Here is a 20,073-nt window from a genome sequence, read left to right as displayed (position 1 = left end):
AAAGAGAACAGTTCACAAAAACTTTCTCTTGAACTGTTTCTTGAATATGTCTGTGCACTACTGGACTCTGGTGGTCAACATTCTTAACTACATTATAGTTCTTTCTGTTTAGTCCAGTCCGCTACTGTCCTCTAGTAGATGAAAATTAGAAATATGTACTCGACTGAACCCGCTTCAGACCATCTGTCTCTGTGCACACGAGTCATTCTCCCAATACACAGGCTCAACACCTTCCACATCCAGTTCTCCCCTGTACCAATCTGATGCTGCAGCCTCTGCTCCAGTTTGTCATCGATCCTGAATGTAATTTTAATCCCTTTGTTGTTAAATAATCTCAGTAGTTTCTACAAGATAATTCCCCAACATGGTGTGATTGTTTCTGTGAATTTTTCTGTATCCAGTTTAGCAATGTGTTCCTTGAGAAGCAGGCACAAACTTATTCTGATTAGCAGCATTAGGTCTAATATTTTATTTTGGTATTCTGTGTGGATGAACACATCACAACATAGGTGCAGTATTGATTTATTTATTTTGCTAGGATTTGACATGCAGCATTAAACAATTTTATGATTGTTTGGGAGCTGCACCAGCTACCTTTAGTTTACACTAAACCTTGTGAGAGTATGATACACCAACATGAGGTGTTCTAGGAAAAGTTTCTTGTGTTTGACAATGCACGTTTGCTGACACCTTTTGATTTTTGGTGGTGCCTAACAGCATAGAAGCAATATAAATATTTACATGGTCATCAGTATGTGTAGATTACAATGTTTTAATTTGTTTCCTTGTTTTATAGTACTTGATAATGGGATAACTTAGCCTCAAAACATGTTGTGATAAATATTTCACAACTGGTGCATAAGTAATGCTTCATGAAACAGTTGTATGATGGCTTCACCGCAGAAAACTGTTCAGCAATCTAGAATCAGCAGATGAATTTGCAGATATATACACTCCTCAAAAGTTTACAGATCAGTGTACAAAAGCTGGGACAGCAGTGAATGTAGTAAATGCAGACTAAATTACACTCATGACATGTTGAATTAGAGATACCTACCTTGTAGTATATTGCATCTTCTTCTGCCTTGATGTGGGAACACACTGTGGCGTAAGGTAATGAAAGTGATGGGAAGTCCTAGTGATCCATGATTGCTCAACTTCTGTCCAGAATTTATGGTGTTTGAGTGGAGCTGGATTAGGGCGTCCATTTGTTGCATTTTTCACAGAACAGTCCTGTCTATTTCCAAGATGTTACGAAAGTTCTTTTGGGGATGCTCAAATTCCTGCATTTTTGTGATTCTGCTTTGCTAAAGTATTTTATGCTAGTAGATGTTAGATTAGTAATTTTTTCACATTGTGCTGGTATGTAGAAACATGTACCTGCACCCACCGTTCAGATAACCTTTCTTCATAGTTGTGTCAAATGGTTTTGTTTTTACTTTAATACTAACCTTCATGGGCAATGACATGTACCATAAAGAGGTCCATGGCTGGGGCATTGGCTCATTTACCATGAAACAAGATGTTCATTCTGGATGATGTTGTTGTTTACGGGCATTTTTATATCATTTATTGGAAATGATTTTTTGCACTGTTGCCTCTGTATCTATTGTTAAAATTTGCCATGTTCATTCCATGCATTACCTCAGAAATGAGATGTTCTCATATCTAGGGCACCTTTCATCTGACTTCAATCTAATATATTGTATATCTTACCCATACTGTCCCTGATTGTCATCTCACCAGCCAGTTCAAAGTCTGCTGTCATTGCACTCACATAACACCTCAATAAATTTCACTTTCTCTCCAATACTACAGCTACTCAATTGCACATGACTGTAAATGTGTTTCACTTTAAAATGAAGATACTTGTTTTGGATTATATCAGTAAAATACCCTAAGTTGTATCAGAGAATGTGACAATTTTGACTTGTTCTATGAATTTTTATCATGTAAGTGCTTGTATCAAAAGCGATAACCTTTTTCAAAGTTGCTTTTTGTTTTGTTAATAAGCAAAAGTAGTGTAAATCCCATGACAACGACAAATAATATGTGTGCAAGTTTGCTACATCTACATCCATACTCCACAAGCCACCTGACAGTGTGTGGCAGAGGGTACCTTGAGTACCTCTATCGGTTCTCCCTTCTATTCCAGACTCGTATTGTACATGGAAAGAAAGATTGTTGGTATGCCTCTGTGTGGGCTCTAATCTGTCTGATTTTATCCTCATGGTCTCTTCGCGAGATATACGTAGGAGGGAGAAATATACTGCTTGACTCCTTGGTGAAGGTATGTTCTTGAAGCTTCAACAAAAGCCCGTACTGAGCTACTGAGCATCTCTCTTGCAGAGTCCTCCACTGGAGTTTATCTATCATCTCCGTAACGCTTTCGCGATTACTAAATGATCCTGTAACTAAGCGCGCTGCTCTCCGTTGGATCTTCTCCATCACTTCTATCAACCCTATCTGGTACAGATCACACACCGGTGAACAGTATTCAAGCAGTGGGTGAACAAGTGTACTGTAACGTACTTCCTTTGTTTTCAGACTACATTTCCTTAGGCTTCTTCCAGTGAATCTCAGTTTGACATCTGCTTTACCGATGATAAATTTTATATGGTCTTACGATTTTAAATCACTCCTAATGCCTACTCCCAGATAAGTTATGGAATTGACTGCTTCCAGTTGCTGACCTGCTATATTGTAGCTAAATGATAAAAGATCTTTCTTTCTATGTATTCGCAGCACATTACACTTGTCTACATTGAGATTCAATTGCCATTCCCTGCACCATGCGTCAATTCATTGCAGATCCTCCTGCATTTCAGTACAATTTTTCATTGTTACAACTTACCAGTTAAGATTGGAGAGAGTGTACAAAGTGAAATGGACTACACTTTTCAACAGCTGATGTCAAAGCAGACGGCATAGTTTGTATTTATACACTCTTAGTTTATGATGAGAGAGATGAAATAGAAACAGTACACATAGTGACTTGTTACTGTTCCATTTGTCACCAGTGTCATTTTCTTCTTAGTATTTTTAAGGAATCTGCTGCTGTATTATGCTGACACTTTTTCAGGTGGCGTCACTAAACTACCTAAACATACTGGATAATTAATTGTTTATGTCTATTAAAGAATTTCAATTTACATTTTTAAATCTGTTCTGATCTTTGCACAGTACAATAAAATAATCTGTTGCTTTAGTATGTGTATGCAGGAGTCGTCTAAAAAGAGACGCTGCATTATTACAACATATTTTGTGCAAGGGGTAATTCTCCATGTATGATACAGCGAAATCTTTCCAGGTAGAAACAAGAAATTGGGACTTACAGGCCGTAAATCTCATGATGTTGGTATTTTGAGTACAAGCAAGTTGTACTCACTTCATGATCGTATCTTTGCATTCACGCCACAGGTAACATAGCTATATTTACACAAAAAAATTTTCTTGTTGTTTTAATCCCATCTGTAATACTAATATTAATTACATGGTGGAAATTACAAATAGTTTATGGTGTGCTGCTGTTTGTTGCTTAATATATTATGTTGAAATGTAAATGCCTACAAAAGTCTTGAGCACAAATATATCCGCTTGTTTTCTTTGACAATACCTGATATATACTGAAATTGTCTGTCTGTGTTTAAAATTGTCCAGTAGCAAAGCTAAGGGAAGACAAATGTGTTGAAATGTAGCAGTTATAGCAGTAAGGATAGCAAATAACATGAATTCGTGTGTCAATGTAGAGCCAACATATTAAATGTGAAAATAAAGGTGCCTGCTAAATGTGGGCAAATGTGGAACTTATGGATTCTATTACAGCATTTGAACACAGGAGTTTAATATACAGTGCTATGAACTGGTACAAACACATGAAATCAGCAGTAGTTGTGCAATGGAAGACATATTAGTTGGAATAATTCTGGGCAAGTGTGCTGCATGTGTAAATGAAACCACATACAAGATGCTAATGCAGCTTACTCCTAGAGTACTGCCCAAGTGTTCGTAATCCCTATAGAGTAGGCATTACAGCAGACATTAACAGAATTCACACACACTGCTAGGATCATAACAGGTTCTTATAGTGCACACAGAAGTGTACCAGAGGTCCTCAGGACACCTAAGTAAGAACAACTTAGTTCTCCCAATACACTGTTGGGTGAACTTACAGAACCGGTATGCGACACAGATTGTGAAACTTTTCTTCTTCACCAATCCTATATCTCACTTAAGTACCGTGAGACTAAGACGGTAGAGTAGGCTTTGTATAGAGGCATACAGGCAGTCCTCTTTTTTCCCCTGCGAGTACATTTTTGTTGACTGGAACATGATAGGGAGAAGTTCACACTGGTAGAAAGTACACTTTGCCAAATACTGTAAACTGACTTACAGAGCATTTATGTAGCTGTAAATGTATGTTTTTGCAGGAGATGAGAGTATACCACAGCTAATTATAAAGTAAAATGGGAGACAGTAATGCTCACTTCATCCATAGAATTTGATAAGCCATACATGCCTCTTTGGCTGTATGAAATTGTGAGCAAAGATCTAGGCATGCTTCAGTGAACTCGATAAGGCTCAGCAGAGAATGTTGAGTGTCATGAGAAGAGATGATCTTGACTTAACCATCCACATTACAAGGATGGTACAAACCTAAAAAAAAAACTTCACTCTCAGAGTTTCCTGTTGCGCCAATGAAATGGACAGCTGTTGAGGCAGAACAATCTGTACCCTGTAGCAGCATCTTGACTGGACAAGGTGGACCCTCTGGTGTTGATCCCTGCATCCATATTTCAGTGGCTCGAGTAACATCTGTGGTGTGCCGGTGTGGCCAGTTTCTCATACAGCTGGTGCAGCATGTGGCTCTGGAGTGAGGCATACTGCAAAAGGCAGTGGTAACTGTTAGTTTTCCATGGGGTGAGGGTGAAGGGGGGTCGATAGCACCACTTGATCCGACCTCGAGCCAGGTGGAGAGCAAGGTGTGCAACCTCCATCTCTTCTGCAGCCTCTGTGATGGCTCAGGCTCAGCAGTTGGTCTGACCCAGGGTGAGGAATCTGGCATAGAGGCTGGACTCGCCCCCAGTGGCTGTGCTGACCTGGAACAATTGATGGTGGAATTAGAGGAGGGAGGAGGATTTGGTGGAGTGGGGTTGAGGATGAGCTCTTCTTCCGCAAAATGATAGAAAAACAGGATGTGGTGGTGGGATTGGGGAGAAAAAGACTGGGGTGAGGGGGGGGGGGTGTCAAGGGGCATTGTGTAACCACAGCTGTTCCTGGCATCAACTGATGATCTGGTCTCTAGTACCAAGTGTAAAAAGCTATTGTCCATGATGCTGACGAATGATGGCTGAAATCCACTGATCTTGTTGGCCAAACCCTTCGTCCCACACTGATGTGCCGGACCAACAGAACTTTGGAGAGTATGTCCGAATAAACCTCTCAGCCTCACCAATTAAGTGGGGATGAAAAGGAGGTGAACAGATGTGCTTCATTCCATTTTTAATGCAAAATTTCTCAAAGACCTCCACCATAAGTTGTAGACTGTTGTCCACTAATGTTTGCAGCACACCGTCGATGGCGAAAATCTTCAGCAACACAATCACTATGTATTCTGCTGTTGTTGTATGGCAGTTAACAATATATGGAAACCTGGAAAAAGTATCAATGATGATGATCCGCATGGTATTCAGGAACAGCCCTGCAAAATCAAGATTCATGCATTTGCAAGGTTTGGTCAATGCTGGCCAAGGCAAAAAAAAACTTGTTGGGGGGGGGGCCACTTGCTGTTCTTCACATCTGTTACTTTGATGGACAAAGTTCTATATTTCTTAGTGGATGCCCATCTGATAAGCATGGCATTGAGTAAACAGCTTGGTCCTGGAAGTGCCCCGATGCCCCTTATACAGCAACTGTAGGATCTGTTGTCGTAAGGCTTGTGGATTCACTGCATGTGTTGCAGTGTGGTTTTTGATTAAAAAGGATGACATCATTAACTAGAAGCAAATGGTGTTGCAACCCATAGTAATGCCAAAGAGGAGAGACTGTTGCTGGCCAACTACTCTAGCCACCCACTCAAGATGAAGGTGCAAACTTGTTTGACAGCAGCATTTGCCTCTGTGGTGGTGGTGATGCAGACTGATCCCATAATGGGAAAATTGTCCACAGCTTGTTGAGCCTCGTTGTGTAGGCAGAAACAAAGAATTTCTTCTTGATGGAACTTGTAATCTGGCACCAAGGGGAGGCAGCAAAGAAAATCCACATTTGCATCCTGGGATGTGCCTCTGAAATTGCCTAGATTTTTATTGAGGAACAATGCCCAGCACTGGAGCCAATGAGCAATACGGTCTCGGACATGAGATGTTTGAAAAATGTGATCAATGACTTATGGTCCATTACCAGCTGCAACTTGGGGCCATAAAGAAAGACATGAAATTTCTTCAAAGTGAATATGATTTGAATACTCACTAAACATGGTGCTATACCTATACTATAGTATAGCTATACCTGTACTATAGTACATCTGATTCAGCCTGATGTTTCTAATGATTTAGCTTGAGAGACAGTGGACTATGATGTCCATCTGAAGCAACCATACAGTCCCTCAACAAGACCCCTCAACCAAAAAGTTTTTCATCTGCTCTGAGTCTCTTAGTGCTTTATGAGCTTTGTTGCAAATTTATGCAACAGAGAAAATGCCCCAGTTAATACAAGACAAACTACTTCTTTGTCAACAACAGGGGAAATAGATGTCATTCTGCTAGGTACTAGAACATGTAGAAATTAAGTGAAATGAACAATCATATGTAGCAGCCATAGAAACCTGGAGGGAACTCAGTATAACTCTGTATTCCATTTTGCTTCGGGCTGTTCTCTTACTGTTGAGTCAAAAAGCAAAGCAACTGCGAGAGGAAGAGAGGCAAGGCATAAGGAGCAATAAGATGCGGTCAGTGTAACCAAGTATTTGGCTGTGGCGTACTTCATACGAGTCACTCTGATGGGATGAAATCACTCTGACCTGACTCCCAATAGGATTGTGTCCATCAACATATAATGTTTGGCTTCCTGGTCTGCCGAGAGAAGACAACCACTCCTTCCCCTCGGTCTGCAGTGACTGTGATGTGCTACTCATCCTATGTCACATGTTAGATGATACCCAATGCCCCATCACAGTTAAACTGTCATCTGAAAAATCTGTTTTGCCTCGTCAGACAGTTTTGAACTCTTCATAATATGTGAAGCTAATGTGTATATAAACTTGTAGTAATGTGATGGATGTTGGTTGTGCACCTATCTATCTATCTATCTATCTATCATCATCATCATCATCATCATCATCCCCAGTTGTGTATTTGTGGTACGAGATCGCTTTCCATCTTTCTCTGTCCAGGTACACTTCTTCCTCTTGACTTGATGCCACTCTACTCCTCTTTTTTTCCATACACTGTTTCAATTAAGTGATCAGTTTCCTGAACTGACCTGTAGGCATCTTAGGTCTCAAGGCTGTATGTAGTTACTGGTAAAAAATAAGTAAGGTAAAAAATTTTCTTGAGTTTTAATTCTGTTAATGATTTCTGTGAAAGAATTGGCTTCTTGAGTTATGACACTACCAACATACTGAAAGTGGTCCACATTTTCTAGCTTCTTTTCTTGATCAGTGTTCTCCAATTCTTGTTTGTTGAGTGCCATCACAACCATTTTTGTGTGGTTAATTTTTGGGCAAAAATTGATAGTCCTACATTTTATTTTTTGGTGTATTTCTTCTTCTGTGCTCGTCCTCATCATCACATCTTATGCAAAGGTAAATGCATTCAAAGTCATCATCAGTTTTTCTTTCAGAGACGATGTTATTTCATCCATATAGTGATGAGTTGAAGCTGTGATAATGCATTGCCCAGTTACACACCTTTGCCTGTGGCAAACCAGTCATAGCAACCATCTCCTGTCTGTACACAGCCTTGGCAGAAGGTGCACAATGTTTTTACTTTTTTGTGTCTATCTTGGCTATAATAATGCATTCACTATGCTGTTCACACTATCACACACACATTCCTATGTTCTTAGCCATTATTATACCTGAAACTTCCTGGCAGATTAAAACTGTGTGCCCAACCGAGACTCGAACTCGGGACCTTTGCCTTTCGCGGGCAAGTGCTCTACCATCTGAGCTACCGAAGCACGACTCACGCCCGGTACTCACAGCTTCACTTCTGCCAGTATCTCGTCTCATACCTTCCAAACTTTACAGAAGCTCTCCTGCTCGCAGGCTGTGGCTGTGGTTGTGGCTAAGCCATGTCTCCGCCATATCCTTTCTTTCAGGAGTGCTCCTTCTGCAAGTTTCGCAGGAGAGCTTCTGTAAAGTTTGGAAGGTAGGAGACGAGATACTGGCAGAAGTAAAGCTGTGAGTACCGGGCGTGAGTCGTGCTTCGGTAGCTCAGATGGTAGAGCACTTGCCCGCGAAAGGCAAAGGTCCCGAGTTCGAGTCTTGGTCAGGCACACAGTTTTAATCCGTCAGGAAGTTTCATATCAGCGCACACTCCGCTGCAGAGTGAAAGTCTCATTCTGGATTATTAAACCTGTTTCTGCATTACCCATATTCGATTGTGTGTTGATAATTTTATACAATTATGATATGAACTGCCTTCAAAAGCAGATATTTCAAGTCATCCACAGTGAAATTATATGAAAATATCAGAGGAATACCTTTTGTGATACAATGCATTTCTTTGCAGGATCTAGTTTCTCTGTAAGCTTAAGAGTTTTTTTTCACCCATTCTCTTCTGATAAATACTTGTGTAACCATTGTGATTTACTTGTTCCATGCTTTTCTTAAATCACTCAAGGTGAATCGTGACAAGATGGCTTCACAAAGCCCTATGACTCTGTACTGTATCCATGTCCCTCTGTCTCTCATTTCAGTGACCATACTGAAATAAGCGCAGCCTATAACGTAAGTGTGATTTGTAACTATGCATTACAAGATGAACATTGATGACAATGCTATGCACAAATATGCATATCATGCAAATTTTATTTGATTCGAGGATGATATATCCACTTCTGTAGCTATAGATGCACTTAAATTTGGACCGTGCCTAAAACTCGTTGGATGGTGTAAAGTATTTTGAAATACAGCCCAGTGGAATAATGTCTTTCTTCAAATTTATCAAGGCTGTGGTGTTTGCCTAGAAGAAAATATTGATTTATTCCCTTGCTTTGGAGGGCAATAGTGCTAAAAATAAATACTGTCACACTGAGGAATCCTTTGATGCGGGTGGTACTAAAAACTATTGATTTGACCAAATTACTTTTTCAATCCTCTGCTGTCAGTCGAAATTGAAACTCTGCCATATATGAGCTATTGTCATGTATTCATTTGACATTAGAAACTGTTGATGTAGGTACGTTTATAATGGCTGAAAGCTCATACACAGACTAATTGCACAATAAAAGAATGACACCTTCGCAGTACATGCTGTTGTGCTTCTTTTTCCTCTGTTATAATGAATGCAGACTACAGCCATATTTACCTTCCTGTTGATGTTTTTGTGTCCACAACAATCTTTTCCAATGGTGTCCTGATTATACAGTTTTGCTCACTTTAATGTAAGAACCTCATTTATTTTATTGATATTCATATTAATAAGTTATTTCCTTTTGTTAATTTTTGTCACTTTATCTTTAGTGCAGCATTTTCTATTCTTTTTGCTTTTAGCTAACTGATCTGACACAGTTCTACATAGCTTCTGATTATGAATTGATGATCGATATTTTCAAGAATGAATTTAACTTTCTGAAGTCAGCGTGGCAGAATATGCTTGGCCGTCCACTTGTTGTGATGATAATAAGAAGTGTTCACTTAGGTATTTGTTGCATTTATTGTTTGGTGTTCAACAGTTTCCTCTTAAATATAGTGATGCACCGTACAGTGAATAATCCATTCTGATGTGGTCTTTTGACGGAGTGGAAAAATAATAAGCTGAGATTTATCTACTAATAAACAGAACCAATCTAAATTACCTGTCTGGAATGTGCAGCAAGCTTTGTGCCCTGGATGTGTATGTATGTCAACTAAACAAATTAATGTTGGTGTTGGAGCATGTAAACCTCCCCACTCAGCAAGTAATAGGACAATTAATCACTAGTTGCTGTCCATTCTGACTGACAGTACAACTGATCTGATACAGCATGTATATGAAGATACACTGAATATACATGCTGGAGAAAACTGATGATTATGTTTTAGCCAAAGTGAATTTAATTCTTAGCAGTTTTTTTCTATGCCAAAGTAATTCACTGCACTTGCTTTATGCTGAAGTATTAATATGATTTGGATCCCAGAAGACCTGATGACAGTCATAAAAATAATAGCATTTTACAGAGTTGCAGTTCTGTTTGAATGGAAGTTTAGAAGAATGTAAATCTGTGACTCATGGTCTATTAATTGTGTTTGAAGAAGGGTTTCATGTGTACCATTATAAAATGTTACATAGTTTGATTTTATTATTAAAATATCATCTTGTAGCCAGAATTTTAGAAACAGAGAGAGTGAAATCAACAGTAATATACTAGAGAAAATTAACACAGAAGTATACTAGAGTAAGTTAACACAATGTGGATGAATTAGAGATAACACTTTTCCATGGGAAGAAAAAGAAATCAATGATTATGGAATCTTGTCATTGTAAAAAGATCATTTCTTATTATTTTTTAGTAATATCTTTGGCCGAAGAGGTGTGATTACATGTTAGTCAGCAAAATGGGAACAACTTCAGCAGACTGACAAATACACAATGTTGCACATGGCTTTAGCATCATTATCGTTCTTTCTTTCAACACCTGACAAGAAGACACTTCTTTTGTCACAAATGTTTGTTATATATTATTTTTATTTTTACATTGAGTGTGTATATATCTTTTTACCTCTGTTTGTTTGGTATATTATTTTGGCCCTTTCCTTTAATACAGTCGTTAGGTCAGTTGGCATGACTTTCTAATACTTTTGATTGCATTTAAAATTTAAAAACTAATAGCACTTTTCTTCAGCTCAGTAATAAAAAGCACGTACTAAAATATTAGTATGTGTGTACATATGATGCATCTGTATTATGCACTAAATTTCAGAAAAAAACTTGCTCAAGTGAGATAGTGAAACAAGTTGTATGGAATATAAGTAGTTGTTTCTAACCATTTTATATCTCTAACTGATAATTGATGTGCTATCTTATGTTCAGACTTTCGCATAAAACAATTCATAATTAATATGAATATGTTCCCCTGTCTCAAAGCAAATAGTACACTTTTTCAAGATGTCATAATTATACGTCCAAGAAAAATTTTGTCAGCAGAATCGAAGAGGGAGAATTCTAGTAAAATTAATTTTCTTTGGCTTTTGCTATTATCGTTTATCTATTTATGTAGTGAAATCATTAATTTTTCTTCGCCCAGAGTAAAAGGTTGTTCACTTTTAATGTTGTATTGCATACATATAAAATTTTTGAATAGTTTCTTCAAAAAAGGCAACTCCATGTGAATTATGTGCTAAATTGTTTTGATAACTGTTGCAATATCTTCATTCACATTTGTTACCTTAATTTGCTGTTCGCACAACATATTTAATACGTTAACAAAATGAAAAACTTAATTTTTGGGAACAAAACGAAATAAACCCATGAACAAATTTTGTGTAAATGCTCCTCTAGTAAGTTAACTATTACTGAGTGCTGCATGCTTACTACTTATGTCAGCTGAAAGGCAGATTCTCCCCCATATGGGAACTGCAACTTCATATGCATTTAAATTTTTATCACATTAATTCAGTCTGTGTTTCTCTTTTTTTAAATGAGGTACGTCCATGAAATAAGTTCCGTTTGGTTATATAAAACAAATGTGTATAGGTGCAGAAAAAATATTTATCGTCCAAAAATTTACAACTGTTAAATTACTTTTCTACATAGCTTCCAAACTTTTGTAGGCACTTGTCATAGCGTGGCACAAGTTTTTGTATACCTTCTTCATAGAAGGTTCTCACTTGTGTATTCAACCATGGGGTATTGTGCAGTGCAATTTCTTAATGGTCTCGCAGTAAATATGTGCATTGATTGTTTGGCCTCGTGCTAAGAAATCAATCAGCGAAATGCCTTTTCTGTCTCAAAAAACGGTGCATATGACTTTTCAAGGTGTCAAGATTTGCTTAGGCTTAACCTTCAATGGGGATGAAGTGTGCCTCCATTCCATTGATTGCTGTTTTGTTTCAGGGGTGTTGTATGATACCCAAGTTTCATCCCCCGTGACTATCTATTTTTCATTGTAGCATTTCAAAAACTGAAGTGCACTGCCAATCCATTGTTTTTTGTGTTGTTCAGTAAGAATTTTGGGTACCCAACTTGAGCAAAGTTTTCGAAATTTCAGTTTTCAGTAACAATTTCATGAGTTAGTGATCGTGAGATGCCGGCCGTGGTGGCCAAGCGGTTAAAGGCGCTGCAGTCTGCAACCGCGCGACCGCTACGGTCGCAGGTTCGAATCCTGCCTCGGGCATGGATGTGTGTGATGTCCTTAGGTTAGTTAGGTTTAAGTAGTTCTAAGTTCTAGGGGACTGATGACCTTAGAAGTTAAGTCCCATAGTGCTCAGAGCCATTTGATCGTGAGATTTGCGGAACTTCCATAGCAAGGGCATTAAGTGTAAACTTATGGTTGTGCTTAATCTTCTCTTCAGTTGTGTGAACTAGTTCATCAGTAACCACATACGTCCACTTCATTCTTCAATGTGCACTTGATCACGTCCTTCATTGAACAGTCTGACCCATCTTCTAACCATTGAATCTCTATAGCATTTTGTCCGTAAACCACGCAAATTTACCGATGAATTTCCATTGGTTTAACTTTCTTTACATTTAGAAAACAAATCACAGATCTGATTTCACACATAGTGGCATTTTCAATTACGGCTGACACTATAAAGAAGCATTACAAAGCACACGTCGGCAGCAGTGATCTGAAAATGGTGTACATGTCTTCTCCTTGAGTCAGAGTAAGTGCCGTGCTTGCTCGGAACTGCGATCATAGCGCTGCCGCAGATAGAAATAGAAATGGAACTTACTTTGTGGACAGCCCTCGTATTCATTCATGCTCTGTACCTACGTGTATTTACGCGAGTGTGTGCATGTGCATATATATGTCTGTGTGCAAGTCTGTGCGTGCAAGTGCCTGAGGGAAAACATTCACTCGTGCGTGTGTGCAATAGTGCATGCATTTGAACATATCACTGTATGAATGATACTGTCACATTCCCATGTTTGTGCTGCCTTCTTAAGTTTCACCTTTTAGATATTGTAGGTGTATTTTGTGCTCCTTAAATAATCCGTCCATGTCTTTTTTTTTTTTTCTACTTGATGAAGTTTAGAAGTTTGACACGGAACAGTATTACACGGTAAATGATGTTGACCTGCTCATCAACAATTTCAAGAATGACCTAGCTTTTCTTACCATGAATTGGCGACACATGCTGGGGAGGCCGACAGTCACAATAATTGGCCACAATGGCTTGCTAGGTAAACATATAATTTGATTTTTACAACATAATTCCTTTACAAATATTACTGAATTTACGAGAAAATGGCTGAGAACAATTATGGAGTCAAATGTTTGTACTTTTACTGTTTATGTACAGGAAATAATTGTATGAAGAAAACAATTCACCTTCATCCATTTAATTAAAAGCTTTGAAATGTTGTACATAAAATTTATGCTTTTCACATTTCTTTATTATTAGATCTCTGTCCACTGTATAACTGACACCCATCTTTGTCTTTATGTGAAAGACACCACGTATAATGATGTATTGCCTGATTTTTTAATATAAGCCTTTTTGGGCTATATATTCAGTTGTGGAAATCAGTGATGTTATTTTAGTTAGTATAGCATGGATTGTGCACAGTCTTTACAGGAAGGAGTGAAAACGTGCTGAGGGTTAAGTGCCTCTTGCAGCATTTAGCAGATAAAAAATTACTATAGACATAAAATTTTGGTGAGTCTGTCAAAATAATGTGAAATATAGCTTTAACATTAACAATTGCCATTAATGGTATAAAAACCGGGCAAGTGTGAATAGGACTCCCACTCTAGATGTTCTGTACAAACTTAATTGTGTGTATAGATAGTTAATGCATAGGCTTTGATGAGTGTGCACATGTGCACGCATTTGTGTGTGTGTGTGTTTGTGTTTTGGGGGGGGGGGGGTGCTTCTCAAAGGATTTGCCCAAAAGTTATTATTTTTCATGTGCCTGTTATTGACAACCCATTGCATCTGCTATTTGGTGAGTGTTGTAATTTACCTTTTACATTCTAATTGTTATCCTTGTATCACTATGCATTAAATAGTTACAGTCATTTGTTACAACTAGATTCATTTTTATTGTCGTTTACTTTGTATATTTCCATGTAATCACTGTAAGCATTCCACAGAACATGGCTAAAACTCCCTAAAGTTAATTATATCATGATAGTGCTATTTTGTACTTAAGATAAGCATTTGTTGAACATTCTAAATTGACCTATTGTTCCATATGCTACACTGAAGGCCACTTGCTCTTTCTCTGCTTACCAGGTAGTAGTATTTTGACGCACCATAGATGCCTACTGCATCAAGGCAAATGGTGTATTCAGCCAGACATTGCCGTCCATGGGTCTGGCAAACTTGGAGTTTCTGAATTGGGGACTCGTGATCACTGCCAGAACTATCAGCTCTAAGCGCTAGCCATGCAATTACTGCACACTATGACACTGAAATATTGTGTGTCACCATATCTTGAGTTGACTCTGAACTGTAAAATTACCAACTTCAAGGAGCAGTATGTGTCAGTGGTGTGGATAGTTATTGAGGTAAAAAAAAGTGTAGACCTCCTGATCAGGCATAGTCCAAATTAAGAGCTACACACAACATTTCAGCTAGACATTATAGAGGATCAGGAGAAGTGGTTAAACAAAGAAGTCATTGAAGTTCATAACGTAATGTGTCGATTAATGGTATTTGAAAAGAAAAAAAAGTGTGTGTGTGTGGGGGGGGGGGGGGGGGTAGCATTCTCTCTGATGATTGACTCACAAGTTGTCCTAGAATATATAATAGCTGGATTTATTTGGCTGAAAGTAAGACCAAATATCTCAAACCTCATGGTGCTTTAACTGACAGAAATTTGAGCAAATCACTAAGAGTAATGGTCCGGAAACATGTGAAAAATGTGAAATTCCCCATCTTGCTGAATAAATCTAATGCACTGGCCCATACTTCCATTTGAACTGCCTAGGTGAACATTAGGTGGGAATATGTAATGCCTCATCTTCCGTAAAGAGAAGGATCCAGGAGCTGAAGGTGCAAAAAACATATCATATACTAAGGTAAAGAAGGAATACAAGTCCCTTCAGCTTCCTACATCTGTCACAGCCACCCTCAATAAAAATACTGAGAAAAAGTTTTTAGCAAAGTCGACTCAGGCCATGGGTATTAATATAAATGCTCATAAAAGTGCCCTTGCAAAAATAAAATTACCAAAAAATCTGCTGTTGAACCAAAACAGTTCCACAGATCACCACAACTCCATCATTTGGTGTTGCATGCCTCATTCTAAATTGGCACCATCGTAAAAAAGGGAGAACTGATGAAATCCAGGAAAAGAATGAAAACTACAAGATCATAAGTTGTTTACATCAGATAATGAGTTCTCTGTGACACACATTGAACTCAACTCAAATGGATCCACTTAGTTCTCCTCTTCCTGTGTTAGTAAACCTTGCTCAAGTAGGCACTCGTACTTCTGCTCTTTCTGTTTTAGTAAACCATCAAGTTCACATATCTCACCTTCTGTCCTTGCATATGCTGCTCAGTAGAAAGTGAACAATGAATTTCACTCAGTTGCCTATGTCACTGTCTAAAGCTACTAAACAGATGGAACAGGACTCAAAAAGAAGCATGTAGCATGTTCAGCAGAGCAGACTGGAAATTTTACAGCCAACTGATTCTTTCCAAAAACCAAAACAGTGACCAGAACTAGAAAGATCTTATCACAAACATTTATTCCTAAGTCTTCAAGAGACTTCATATGCCACATATCCTATGATGGTATGACCAGTGTTGTTCTGCAGTTGTGGATTAGTGTGCAACTATGCAATGGCTCAGGCGTCAACCATCTGTTGAGAATCTTGCAACTTTTTGAATCGCAAAGGCAAAGTCTTGAAGAGCAATGATAGGAAGAGAAAAAACAATGGCATGCGTTCTTAGATTTGAAGTATCATACTACTACCACCACAGAAGTGAAGGAAGCTGCAAGAGAGATACCTGGCAAAAATATCAGGTCAGCAGTAATTACTATACTGAAGCAGGGGTATCATTAAACTACACCTAGTGACTGTTTAGATTATGTCTAAATATTTTGTTTCAGACACTGTCACTATAAACCAGAATTCAGATTTTTCTTGCTGTAGAGCATGTATGGTGCTAAGTTGGAACTTCTATCCCAACACCACAGGAGTACAGGAGTCTCTGTTTCCATGTGGAATTTTTCCTTGTGCCTTATTTGAAGCCCAGCAGACTGCCCTGGCCAATCACTGAATCCAGTACAGCAGTTTTATAGAACTTTGAAAACCAGGCAGATAAATTCTCATTGCTGTTTTTAATCTTGTTGACAAGAGGAAATTACTCTTTTAATTAGTAACTCCCATTGTGGGTTCAGATGATAATGTTTAATCTGTGACAACCTCACCATCTGGAGGTGCCAGTACAATATTTCCAGCACAATTAATCTCTTGTTGGTGTATTATCCATTACTGAGGTAGTCTATGACAATATTTGGAAGCATAATATCCTTGGACAGCTTCACAGATTGGGCTTCTGGAGACACCTGCCCAGTATCATGTAATCCTTTGTGTCCAGCCACTTTTTTAGGCATTAAATCAGATACACTTCACCAGAGAGAGAGACAAATAAGAGAATGGTGTCTGTTGGGGATGTATTTTAATTATGCCTGTATTTGTTATAGCCATCAATAGCATTACATCCAGAGTTAAGACTCTCAGCCAGTCGTTTGTGGATGACTTTGCTATATTCTGTTCTCTTTCTGGATTTGTAATAACCATTGCCATTTGCAGCTAATAATGGGTAATTGGAGGAGTGGACACATAGGGTAGCTTTCAAATTGTTATCACATACCATGTTTTATCAGTTTTAGTTGTTACGTCACCTTTTTAACTTACTCATATTCTAAATGAGAAACACTGTTTTAAATCTTAAGAACTTGTTGACGTTTCTGGGTTTCATTTAAGTGAATAGGCTTATGTGAGTACCACATCCAATGGATGCAAAGGCCAAAGATGTAAAGGCACTGCATTTACTAAAGTCATGGAGAGTAGGCTGAAAGTACCTGATCATAAAATTCTATACTGGCAGAGAGACATTAAGACCACCCCAATTCTGGCACTATTTGTTGAGACTAATGAACAATTACCTGTTATCCAGTGGCTGCTTCTCATGATGCATAATACATAATATGTACTATCAATCCTGGGCTCACCAGCATTCCGTACTATTACTTGCCCTCGAGTTGAGTGAATAACTATGAACTGACGATAATAAACAAGACCATTCGAGATTGACAAGAAAGAGGATCTAATGGTGCAGTCTATATTATATTACCATCCTGCTCCAGAATTATTTTAAAAAGATTTGTACTGTGGACATAGTTAAGTGCATATTTGATGAAATTTTAGCACAGCAACACAACTGCATTGTAGTTAACAGCAGTGAGCTGGACTCAGATGCATACTATGGTATTCTCTGAGTGCGTGCTCAAGATATGTCTACCTGCTGAATTCACTGGTGTGGTGTTTTTTTTTCCTTTTTTTTTAAAAAAAGTTGAAGTATATATCTGAGTGTGAGGGCACTGAAGCAGGTGAGGTGTAATTGTGGCACGAAATTCCTCATCTACTCTGACTCCCTTGGTACCTTTTAGGATTCCATGTTGTATACCCAGCAGGTAAATAAGTCCAGACAGGCCAGCATATCCTACTCTTTCTACAGAAGTGGGTAGGGATGTGTTATTCTGCTGAGTAACATTGTGTATAGAATTCAGGGAAATGAAATAGTAAAGAATAACTGTGTGGGAGGTAATTTGGCACAGTGTGTAACAACAACAACAACAACAACAACAACAACAATAATAATAATAATAAAATATTCAGTGTAATGTGGAATCCGAACCAAGAGTCATTACTGGTGATGCAGCTAATGTGGTACATGTTTTAGCATTTAATGGTATTTCTGATCTCAAACTTTCTAGGTAGATGACTTTAATGGTTAGACAGGCTCACAGGTTCAACTTTTTTTCACCCTCTGTAATCCACCAGACACTGTATCAGATAGAGTGATTTAATGACTGGTTGTTCTACCATTTTATCAATGGATTTTATACAGTTACTATAGGCCAAGTTTGCATGTATTTCATTGTATCAATTAAGGAAATATGAATAAATGCATCTAATGTTGGGACTGCTTTCAGCTTTAAACTGGTATTGAGGTATAATCTATAGATATTGATTGATTTCTATAATGAAACTTGAGTGAAATAAAGGTAGAAGAAACTGCTGTGTACTATGCCAAAGCAAAAAGAAATTCTTTTCTTGGCAAGCATTTGTTGATAAAAGAAAGAATGTAAATTTCATACAAGGAGATGCATACTTGATCAGTTCAGTGTTTATGTTGTTGATTCCTTGTGTCTTCCTGTTGTTAATTTTTCATAACATATCCTCTATTTTTATTTTTTATTCTGTCCAATCTCACCTCTTTCAGGTGTTACTGTTTGTTCTCCTTAGATTCTACTTGTTTGCTTCTCATTTGTCATAAACTTCCAATAGTAATCTAATCATTGTAACTTACTTATCACTTTAATGATATCAATATAATAGAGGGAAACATTCCATGTGGGAAAAATATATCAAAAAAAAAAAAGAAGATTATGTAACTTACCAAACGAAAGTGTTGGTATGTTGATAGACACACACACACACACACACACACACACACACACACACACACACACACACACACACACAAAATTCAAGCTTTCGCAACCCACGGTTGCTTCATCAGGAAAGAGGGAAGGAGAGGGAAAGACGAAAGGATGTGGGTTTTAAGGGAGAGTGTAAGGAGTCATTCCAATCCCTGGAGCGGAAAGACTTACCTTAGGGGGAAAAAAGGACAGGTATACACTCGCGCGTGCTCACACACACACACACACACACACACACACACACACATCCATCCGCACATATACAGACCAAGCAGACATTGAATTTTGTGTTTGTGTTTGTTTGTGTCTCTATCAACATACCAACGCTTTCATTTGGTAAGTTACGTCATCTTTTTTTTTTACCTTCTGTATCATTATTTGAGTACTCAATTATTTTATATGCAAATTCTTCTCTTCCATAAATATCGTATTCTACTACTGAAATTAATTTGCCCTAGCTCTACTGTTTAATTGACCTCCAGAGTTGACTTGCTTCTGTTTTTAGGGTCATGTATTCATCATTACTTTCTGTTGTCTTGTTTTACAGCCATCTAAGATTTTCAACTCTGTTCTCTTTAATTACTTGCTCTGTATCTAATAGCTCCCGAGACAACATTTCCATCATTCTGTTTTATTTATTTATTTATTTATTTTGTTGACTTGCAGAAATTTGCACTTTTTTATTTGTCATTATATTTATTCAGTCAGTCCTCACATTATTTTCTTATGAATATTTTTGTGAGCAGGTAGATTTTTGACTTCTGTTTGTGAGTACTCATACCACAGGGAACTTTCTTTACTAAAGACAATCTGCAGACATAGAATGCCACTACTTTACTGTGACTAATTGTCACTCTTAGTGCAGTTGTCAGTTACACAAGTTATAAAAGTGATAAATGAAACAACAGAAAGCCCAGGTTGCAACATCAACAATTATGAAAAGGATAGATTGCTACTCACCTTAAAGATGACAGGTAGTTGCAGATAGGCACAACCAAAACACTCTTATACACTGTGC

At 38.0% G+C, this 20,073-nt stretch overlaps 1 protein-coding gene across 2 annotated transcripts in view; it reads left to right on the top strand.

The window, feature by feature from the left end:
• The window catches only part of LOC126253198 (probable phosphorylase b kinase regulatory subunit alpha), a 294,496-nt gene that overhangs the window by 139,770 nt on the left and 134,653 nt on the right, over positions 1–20,073 (top strand). The window contains exons 10-11 of one of the 2 annotated variants that reach the window (XM_049954368.1): positions 3,311–3,420; positions 13,403–13,550. In XM_049954368.1, coding sequence (XP_049810325.1) covers positions 3,311–3,420; positions 13,403–13,550 — 258 coding nt within the window. Of the gene's footprint in view, positions 1–3,310; positions 3,421–9,715; positions 9,864–13,402; positions 13,551–20,073 lie in introns of both variants that reach the window. The other variant, XM_049954367.1, reaches the window with a different exon arrangement.

Source organism: Schistocerca nitens, chromosome 4, assembly GCF_023898315.1.
Source record: "Schistocerca nitens isolate TAMUIC-IGC-003100 chromosome 4, iqSchNite1.1, whole genome shotgun sequence".
NCBI lineage: Eukaryota > Metazoa > Arthropoda > Insecta > Orthoptera > Acrididae > Schistocerca > Schistocerca nitens.
The sequence above is the reverse complement of the archived record's forward strand: the minus strand, read 5'-3'. Positions and strand labels throughout refer to the sequence as shown.